Source organism: Miscanthus floridulus, chromosome 14, assembly GCF_019320115.1.
Source record: "Miscanthus floridulus cultivar M001 chromosome 14, ASM1932011v1, whole genome shotgun sequence".
Taxonomy (NCBI): Eukaryota; Viridiplantae; Streptophyta; class Magnoliopsida; order Poales; family Poaceae; genus Miscanthus; species Miscanthus floridulus.
In genome coordinates this window covers 87,716,320-87,726,558 of record NC_089593.1, presented here as the reverse complement: position 1 = coordinate 87,726,558, position 10,239 = coordinate 87,716,320, and the positions used below count along the sequence as shown (strand labels likewise).

Below are 10,239 nucleotides of genomic sequence, written 5' to 3'. Positions count from 1 at the left end.
AGAAGCGGTCAGAGCGATCTTCGATCACCTTGAGGGCAAGGAAAGGCAGGACGAGGGTGCCAGCGAAGGCACCTCCAATCGTTCTGCCAAAAGGAAGAATAAGAAGCAATGGCGCGAGGACTCGCTCGTGGCCACTGCAGACAACAAGGGTGGTCGAAAGCCCACAGAGGGCACTCTGAACCACTTTGAAAAATTACTCAAGGGGCCATGCCTGAACCATGCCTTTCCTGTTAAGCATCTACTCAAGGACTGTGGCCTCATGCGGCGGTTCTTGTCCGGTGACTCCAACAAAGGGGAGCAGGAGAAAGACCCTGCCCCCACTATGGATGATGCCGAGGAGAAGGACGATGGCTTTCCAATGCTGGATAGTTGCCTTATGATCTTCAGAGGATTAGCGGCCTATGACTCCAAACGCCATCAGAAGGTCGCACGCCGCAAAATCTACATGGCCCAACCGGCCACACCTCCCTTCCTTCGGTGGTCAGAGTCCGCCATAACCTTCAATCGGACCGACCATCCAGATACCATCCCACACCTAGGGAGATATCTACTTGTGGTTGACCCAATCATCGGCCCAAAGCGACTCACCAAAGTACTGATGGACGGAGGCAGCGGCCTCAACATCATGTACGCCAAGACGATCGACAAGATGGGCGTCGACCAGACACGCCTCCGCCCAACCCGAGCGCCTTTCCATGGCATCATGCCCAGGAAGTAGGCCATCCCACTCGGGCAGATCGATCTACCCGTTACCTTTGGGGATCAGTTCAATTATAGCACTGAGACCCTCACCTTCGAGGTGGTTGGGTTCCCCGGAACCTTCCACACCATCCTAGGACGTCCATGCTATGCAAAGTTTATGGCCATCCCCAACTATACATACCTCAAGCCAAAGATGTCGGGCCCCCATAGGGTCATCACTGTCGGCACCTCCTTCTAGCATGCCTACGAGTGCGAGGTCGAGTGCTGTGGTCACGCCATGGCAATTGTCGCCTCCAGGGAACTCACCGCCCTCAAAGAGGAGGTCGCCGAAGAAGCGACCGACGCAAAGAAGTCAACTGGGTCATTCAAATCGGCAGAGGGCTCCAAGGAGGTCCTCATAGATCCTAGCAGCTCTGAGGGTAAAATGGTATGCATTGGTACCACACTTTCCTCCGAATAGGAAAGCGCGCTCGTCGACTTCCTCTGCGGCAACAAAGACATCTTTATGTGGAAACCCTTAGATATGCCAGGCATTCCGAGGGAGGTCACCGAGCATACCTTGAAGATCCATCCAGGCTCCAGGCCAGTGAAGCAACACCTGCATCACTTCAATGAGGAGAAACATAGGGCCATCGGTGAGGAGATAGCCAACCTTTCAGCGGACGGATTCATCGAGGAAGTATACCACCCAGAGTGGTTACCTAATCCCATTCTTATACGAAACAAGAGTGGGAAATGGAGGATGTGTGTTGACTATATGGGCTCAACAAGGCGTGCCCAAAGGATTCGTTCCCTTTACCATGCATAGACCAAATAGTCGACTCCACCTCGCGTTGCGAAACCCTCTGTTTCCTTGATGCGTACTGCGACTACCATCAAATCATGGTGAAAGAGTCTGACCAGCTCGTGACATCTTTCATCACCCCCTTCAGATCATTCTACTACATCTCGATGTCATTTGCTCTGAAGAACACTAGGGCTATGTACCAATGTTGTATGCTCAAATGCTTCAGGGGCCTCATCGGGTGGACCGTTGAGGCCTACGTTGATGACATTGTGGTTAAGTGAAAATGGGCTAACCATCTTGTTGCTGATCTTGAGCTAACCTTTGTGAAACTCTGAGTGAATGGCATCAAACTCAATCCCAGGAAATGTGTTTTTGGGGTCCCAAGGGGCATGCTGCTCGGCTTCATCATCTCCAAGCGTGGCATCGAAGCCAACCCAGAGAAGATCTCAGCCATCATAAGGATGGGTCTAATCTAGAACATAAAGGGGGTTCAGCGAATCATAGGGTGCCTCGCCGCCCTTAGCCAATTCATCTTGTGCCCCGGCGAACGAGGTCTCCCCCTTTATTGACTCTTGAAGAAAGCCGACTGCTTCGAGTGGATATCCGAGGCCCAGGAGGCACTTGACTTGGTCAAACTGCTTCTGACAAGGCCCCTGATCCTAGTTCCTCCAAGCGACAGAGAATCCCTCCTACTATACATAGCGGCCACCACGCAAGTGGTCAGTGCTTCCCTGGTGGTAGAGCGGGAGGAAGAGGGGCACACCCTCAAGGTTCAGCGCCCTGTGTACTTCATCAGCGAGGTACTATCTGACTCTAAGACCCGCTACTCCCAAATCTAGAAGCTCCTATACGCCATCCTCATCACCAAGAGGAAGCTACGCCACTACTTTGAGTCACACCCCATGATGGTCGTGACGTCATTCCCCCTCAGCGAGGTCGTCCAGAGCTAGGACGCCATGGGAAGAACCGCAAAGAGGGAACATGAGTTGATGGATCAAGGCATCACGTATGCCTCTAGAATGGCAATCAAGTCCTAGGTGTTGGCTGACTTCATCGCTGAATGGACCGAGGTCCAAACAACACTGGCGGTCGTCGATCAAGTGCACTGGATGATGTACTTCGATGGATCATAGATGAAGAAGGGCACTGGCATAGGACTGGTCTTCGTATCACCCCTCGAGGTTCGCATGAGGTACATGGTTCGTCTCCATTTCCCCTCATCCAATAATGTGGCTGAGTATGAAGCACTCATCAATGGCCTATGAATCACCATTGAGTTGGGCATCCGACGCCTCGACATCTAGGGTGACTCCCAGCTGGTCGTCAACCAAGTCATGAAGGAGTCGAGCTATCACAATGCCAAGATGGCTGTGTCCTGCCAAGAAGTCCAATGGTTGGAGGACAAATTCAATGGCCTCGAACTCAATCACATCCCAAGGCGCCTCAATGAGGCAGCCAACGCGCTTGTAAAAGCGGCGTCCGACCGAGAACCAGTGCCAACAGGAGTCTTCGCCAGCGACCAACACAAACCCTCAGTATGCTATGGAGGGTCGGAATGGGCCGATGATGGTCCATCCAATCCAGCCTCAGGGGCTAACCGACCAACGGCTCCGTCTGGACCTGAGGTCATGGAGCTTGAAGAGGATCCAGCGACAGAACCCGACCCTCTGGATGACTAGAGAACACTCTACCTCGACTACTTCCTCCATGACATGCTGTCGATGGACAAGACGGAAGCTCGATGGCTCGCACATCGCGCAAAGTCCTTCGTTCTTCTAGAGGGCAAACTCTACAAACGAAGCCACACTAGGATCCTGCAACTCTATATCCCCATCGAACAGGGGAAGCTTCTGCTGAGCGATATCCATGGTGGGGTCTACGGTCACCACGTCGCGCCTAGAACCTTGGTTGGGAATGCATTTCGACAGGGCTTCTACTGGGCCACTATAGTAGCTGACATTGAGCAGATCATACGCACCTACAAAGGGTGCCAGTACTACGCTCGGCAAACTCACCTCCCGGCCTAGGCACTCTAGATGATCCCCATCATGTGGCCCTTCATGGTCTGGGGGCTTGATTTGGTTGGGCCTCTCAAGAAGGCGCCCAGGGGCTACACCCACTTACTTGTCACCATAGACAAGTTCACAAAATGGATTGAAGCTTGTCCGATCTACGTAATCAAGTCCAAGCAAGTTGTGCTATTCTTCCTCGACATCATCTATCGCTTTGGAGTACCAAACTCCATCATCACGGACAATGGCACATAGTTCACCAGTAAGAAATTCCTTTGATTCTACAATGAACAACACATCCGAGTTGATTGGGCCACCGTCGTGCACCCCTGAATGAATAGGCAGGTCGAGCGCGTGAATGGCATGCTCCTACAGGGCCTCAAGCCTAGGATCTTCAACCAGTTGAACAAGTTTGGTGTGCGCTGGGTCACCGAGCAACCTGTGGTGCTCTGGGGCCTAAGGATAACTCCTAGCTGAGCCACCGGCTACATGCCTTTCTTCATGGTCTATGATTTTGAGGCTGTCCTCCCAACTGATCTCGACTACGGAGCGCCAAGGATAAGAGCATAAGATGAACAGGGAGCTAAGGCATCCAACAAAGATGCCATGGACCAGCTAGACGAAGCCTGCGACATCACCCTCCTCTACTTAGCCAAGTACCAGTAGGCGCTATGTCGGTACCACAGCTAATGGGTGCGGGACCAACCTTTCAACATCGGGGACCTAGTTCTCTGCCTTGTGCAGAGCAACAAGGACTGTCACAAGCTGTCCCCGCCCTGGGAGGGGCCATACGTCGTTGTAGAAGTACTCCGACCAGGCGCCTACAAGTTAAAAACCATTGACGGTGAGGTCTTCACCAACGCCTAGAACATTGAGCAGCTACATTGTTTTTACCCTTAAATAAACGCATACTTTTTCTTATCAATCTTTGTCATCAAAATCCCCAACCTTTCGTGACATCTGACCCCTACAAGTGCGAGGGGTCGAACCGCACTCAGGGGCTGATATAAGTACGTTTATCTTGCAAACACTCTATGTTATCTTTGCAAACATTCTCTGTGTTTTCCCTCTTTTCTCATGGTAAGTCCTAAGGGCTAGGATTTTGGGAACAAAATCTAAGTATAACTGGTAGGACTGTAGGAAACCCACACCCCAGTGGCTACGGCTTCCTTGCTCACCAGCGTGATCAGAATTGGCTCGCCCGCGTGAGTTTTTTGTGACCTTAACTATGGAAAGGGTCGGAAGGCACTAAACCCCTTTTACAAAAAGAGGGAGAAGAGCTTAAAAGCTGTTTGTCGTAACGAAATTCAAAAACTTGTTTATTTTTCGCACAAATTCATCGCTTACAAAGTGATTTCATCATGAAAAGGACTGATGTATTCATAAATATAAAAGACTATTCATACAGGGGCTCCCCCACAACTTATTCGATTACAGTTTCTGACCAGTTCTACTATAAGCACTACTACGGTCGCCGCGCCACGCTCTCCATCAGTGATATCATACTGCTCCGCAGGATCCTTGAGGGCGCTGTCGTCTGCAATGTCGAGCACCATGTCAGTGACTGTGGTGCCTTCTCTAGGCCATCTAGGGACTATGCCATCGTGATCAGCCGCAACCTTGACAACGACACATGGATGGGGGGTGCTCCCTACCGAAGAAAGGCTGTCATGGCTGATGGATGTCTCTGACATCTCATCAAGCTTCATGAACTGGCCGATGTAAGCAGTTGTAAGGGCGCCACCCCATATCAACGCAGTCCTAGGTGGCTTCCCCACTAATAAGCCTCGCCCGAAGAAGCTTCACCGGAAGAGGTCCCCATATGGCTCTATTCCGATGAAGGCCTCATGGACGACGACAAAGCCGGCGACGCTCAACACCCTCTGTGCACCTCCTCCTTCGGTAGTAGTGGCCCCTTCTCGGCAAAGGTGGTCAGCGCCCTCTCATCTATGTTGGATGACCTCCAGCTCGACATCACACTCTAGATTCACAAATAGATCTGTGTGTTCTCCTCTCCCTTGCATTACCATCTCTCACTTAGGAACCGCCGTGACATGCGAACGCGCTCAGTGAGAAGGAGAAAGGAAGATAGGTAGCGGCTTAGGAAATAGGCAAAGGAATGGGACAAGAACTCCCCTCCCCCTCCCTATTTAAGGAAGAGGCACAAAAGCTAAGGAAAGGCAAAAGGTTGGGATGAAAAACTCTCTCCCTTCCCCTATTCAATGTAGATGGGAAATCGATGTAGACAGGAATTCAAGGGGACACGCCTAAACCGATAGGATGCGCTCTGATCGATGAGATGTTGCCTGGTCAAACAAGACACTGCCTAGGCATGGCCCACCACTATCACATGTCGGGTGCAAGAATCAGGGCGCACCCATATGCAGGTGACTCTCCGCTTCCCTAGGCAGGTCCTAGAAGGACCCGACGATGGAACCCCCATTAGGGGAGCCCATCGGGCCTCCTGGGTCGATCAGATGGCCTAGGTAAACTGCCAAACGAATGGCTGCCAAAAGATAAGCACCTTTGTTTACTTACTTTGCGTGTTGGTTCCATTACCAAACCTTCGACCCCAGCAATGGCAGGGGCACAGACATCGCTCGGGGGCTGCCAAGAGTGTCTACTTGTTTAGACATCCTCTTTGCCCGACCCCTCCTTACATTTAAAACCGGTGGCGTGGTATGTGGGTGTAAAACTTTGAGTAAAACTGGACGAACCGCTAGACCCTATGCCCCAGCGGCTATGGTGTTTTTGTTCACCAAAATAATTGAATTCACAGTTCCCCGTACCCAAGCTTTAGCATCCGCCTTCTCTAGAAGGGTTCAGAGGGGTCCGCCTATAGAATCTCCTTCAAGGAGAAGTTGTCAGGTCGACTAAAGTCAATCAAACGGCTTGAATCGTCGCCGAGAGATAGAAACAAAAAATTGCGATGCTCATGCATGTCACACTGGCCTCATCGCAAACGCCGAACCCAAACCCCGCACGGACATGCCCGGTAAGAGCTTCTCGTCGCTCATGCCACCAAGGTAACATTACAAACCCCTGCTTTCGGTTGAATTAAGTCATACATTAATCCCATACATATGAAATGTTGCATATGCAACGCTTCATGTCGCGTCATGAAGCAGTAGTCGCCTCATTCGATATGAGCGGCAATTGACCGAGGTTTGAAGGCTGGCCCGCAAAGGGCTCGAGGCCACCTCGCATCAAATAGAGCCAGGGGAGAAAACCCGAGATGTGCCCCAGCGGCCTTGCTTGACCCTGCTCGGAAGCGGATAGGGAAATCTTGACCTTACTCATTCGATTCTAACCTCGAGACAAACCCACGGAATCTCCATTGAGGAGACGCCAACGGGCCACCTAAGCCAATTGAATAGCTCGGGCATCTGCCGGGAGGCGGGTTAAGAAGTAGTGGAATGCCACATGAGGGCTCTGCCGACCCCGTCAGCAAATGATGCACCCGGATTCCACATGGACATGCTCATTAGTGAGCTCATTGAGCGCAATACTCGAGCCGTCGAGGCAAGTGTCGTCGGCTCAGCCCCTCCGGTTGTGGAAACTAAGGATGGGGTGACGCGCGAAACATGGCCGACCCCTATCAGAACCTAAGGGGCTCAAGGGCTCGAGCTGCTTGATCTGAGATCGAGAGACTGAGGTTCAAAGGCTAGCCCACGAAGGGTCTGAGGCTGCCTCGCGTCAAACAAGAGCCAGGGGAGCAAACATAGATGAGCTTTAGTTGCCTTTGCCCAACCCACATTGAGGCAGATAAGGTCATCTCAACCTTCTAGTTCAATCCAGCCTCTAGCCGAGCCCATAGAATCCCTATTGAGGGGGAATCTGTTGGAAGGTGGGTTAAGGAGCAACGAATGCCACCCGAGGGCCTTGCTGACCCTATCACAAAGCAACGAGATTGGATTCCGTTCGAACATCCCTGTTAGTGAGCTCATCAAACGCGTCACTCGAGCCATCGAGGCAAGTGACGTCGCCTCAACCCCTCTAGTTGCGAAAACCATGGACGGGGCAACGGTCACAAAATGAGCCGACCCTGGACCAAATCCCCACCATGCACGGGGGCTCAGGGAAGGCCGGGCCAGCAATAGCACCAAACGTAGGGTCACAGAACGATCGCCAAAATCCTAAGTAAGGGGTACATGTGAATACAAGAGTAAGTTCGCTACCCTTGCTTCAGTCTTTAGTAACATCTGGCGCCAGTGACCGCAAGGGGTCGGATCTCACTCGAGGGCTGATAAAGGTATGAATACCTCCATTTTTTCAAAATAGTCAATACGTCAGACCTCTTCCTCATGTTAAGGTTAGCAGCAAGGTTAGTGGGAACAGACAAACGAGCATGACTGGTAAGATTGCAAAAAATCCATGCCTCAACGGCTACGGTAACTTTGCTCACTAGCATAATCGAAATTTCCCACTTACACACCTCGGGCCCTACAGTCTTAACGAACGGAAGGATTGGATCGCATAAACCTTTTTTCTCAAATGCAAAAGGGAAGAAAGTAAGTTTAGACAAACGAAACAAAATTACAAAACAAAATTACGAATCTATTTTTGAACACAAAAGTATCGACAGTTGTCCACAAATTATAGACAAATATTTATCAGCCTCATTCGACTAACTACTTCCTTGGAGGAAGAACTATGTCTTTCATCCTATCTGCCAGGTTCCGCGCGATAGGAGTCACCGCCTTCTCAATCTCATCTAGCTCAGAGTTTTTGTAGCCAGGCATGAAGCCAAGGCTCATCGCCTCTAAGTTAATTTCCTGATCATAATGAGAGTGGGCAGTAGCAAAGGCTTGGGTGATCCCAGTGTGAAAGGCATTCTCCTCAAGCTTGCGCACCCACGCCATGATATCTATGGCACAGGCCGCAAGTGAGCTGGTTTCCTCTGGCCGTGCCACCCCCAGGTCATCGAAAACAACCCCGACAGCAGCACGTAGGAGATCGCACTCATCACTCTCAGCCTGAGGAATTCCCTGCACCTTAGCAAGCTCCGTGCCCATCCCGGCAGAGATGCTCTCCGCCTCTAGCCTTTTAGGCCACCGTGGCTCCAAGATCCGCCCAAAGGGAGCTAACCCCCTGACGTGCCTCATCGCACTCTCGGACGGCCTGGTCGCACTCCTCACAGGCCATGCCGCGCTCTGAGCAAATTTCTGCCATCTGGCGTAGCTCATCTCACTCCTGACGTAGCCAGGCAATCACCTCGGCATCCAGATTTGCCCTCTGTTGTAGGGCCGTGGACCTTTCCTCAGCTTCTAGCTTGAGATCCTGCTCCATCTCCACCTCAGCTAGGAGGTCGACGGCCCGCTGGCAGGCCTCGGCATCCTTCTAGAGCAGCTCGTCCCGCTCCTTTTGGACCTTGGTGGCCACCTCCTCGTCCTGCTACACCCTCGCCGATGGATCCTAGAACATCCCATGGACCTCCTCCGTGTCCCGACGTGCCTCGGCTTCCCGATGCTGGCGGCGGCAAGCTGGGCGCTCACATCTGTATGTAGTTGAGCCTCCTCGATGACGTGGTCCCATTACACATTCTACTCATGGAGGAACTAGGATTTCTCTTGGCTATGAGCAATGAGGGACTGAAAAGAAGACCAGTGTCAAAATACAAAAATACATGAAGAAAGAAGAAAGCGAGAGGAAAGATCAAGCGGATACCTAGCCAGTGGGAATGATGATGTCACATGGGATGCCCCTGGCCTGGCTCAGGACATCCATCATCACTGAGATCCCTTCATCAAGACTCTCCCGCTCTAGGCTCTAGGTAGCATCATCGAGCGAGAAGAGAGTCGATGTCGAGTCTTGAGGATCCATCCACTGCAGTAGCGACTCACCCCGCATGGGCGAGTGGCTACCCCCCCAACATCATGGCTGAGGGTGACCCCCCCTCTGGTCCTCTCCACCACCACCATGACACCCGAGGACCCTCCGGCTATGTCCTCCTCCATCCAGCCTACCTCAGGCGCCGTCGCCTGGGCTGCCGGTGGTACGGATCATGCTGCTTCATCAAACACCATCGTGGATGCGTCCGGCTGTGCCTGGCTTGTCACGGTTGTGGCCACCTATGCTTGCAACACTGGGGCCTCAACTTGTGGCATTGTGCCCACCATAGAGGGTGCCACAAGCATGGGCGACAGCTCCATCTTCTATGACATAGGCGGCGGAGTCACCTCCACCGTCCTTTGCTTGGTGACCGCCAAGGGCGCTCCATCAACCCTGGCGTTCGCTTGACTCACTGAGGGCAAAGGCGCCACCATAGGCAGTGCCTTATCAGCCGACGAGGCCACAACATCGGCTTTGCTCCTACCCGAAACAGGAGCAACATCGGGCGACGATGCCTGTCCCGCCTAAAGAGCAACGCTCTTCTTAGGCACCAGCGCCAAAGAACGGCCTCATCTCAAGACTTTGCAAAGAGTTAAAAGGCATAAGGTCAGACTAAAAAATAGAAAAACAGAGGAATTGGTGACTTACACTGGCGTCGTTGGGCGGTGGGAACGTTTTGGGGACGAACCCCTAGATTCCTGCTCTAACTCGTCTATATAGGACCGTTTTGAGCCTGTCCCCTGCTCCTAGGCAGTGGGACTCATCTCCCTTGCCTCTGAGGGCGTGGTGGTGGAGCCGCCCCTCTCTATCGGCGCCTCGGGTACGGTGGCAGATCCGCCACCCCCTATTAGCTCATGGGGCACGGCATTGGGGCCACCCCCCTCCACTGGCACCCTAGACGTGGCA

At 52.4% G+C, this 10,239-nt stretch overlaps 1 protein-coding gene across 1 annotated transcript; it reads left to right on the top strand.

Annotated features, from left to right (window-relative positions):
- Positions 1 to 979: 979 nt before the first annotated feature.
- Positions 980 to 5,192, top strand: LOC136503930 (large ribosomal subunit protein uL2x-like). Its single transcript, XM_066498849.1, has 2 exons — positions 980 to 1,121; positions 4,939 to 5,192. The coding sequence occupies exons 1-2, from the start codon at positions 980 to 982 to the stop codon at positions 5,190 to 5,192; spliced, it is 396 nt and encodes a 131-aa protein (XP_066354946.1).
- The last annotated feature ends 5,047 nt before the right edge of the window (positions 5,193 to 10,239 follow it).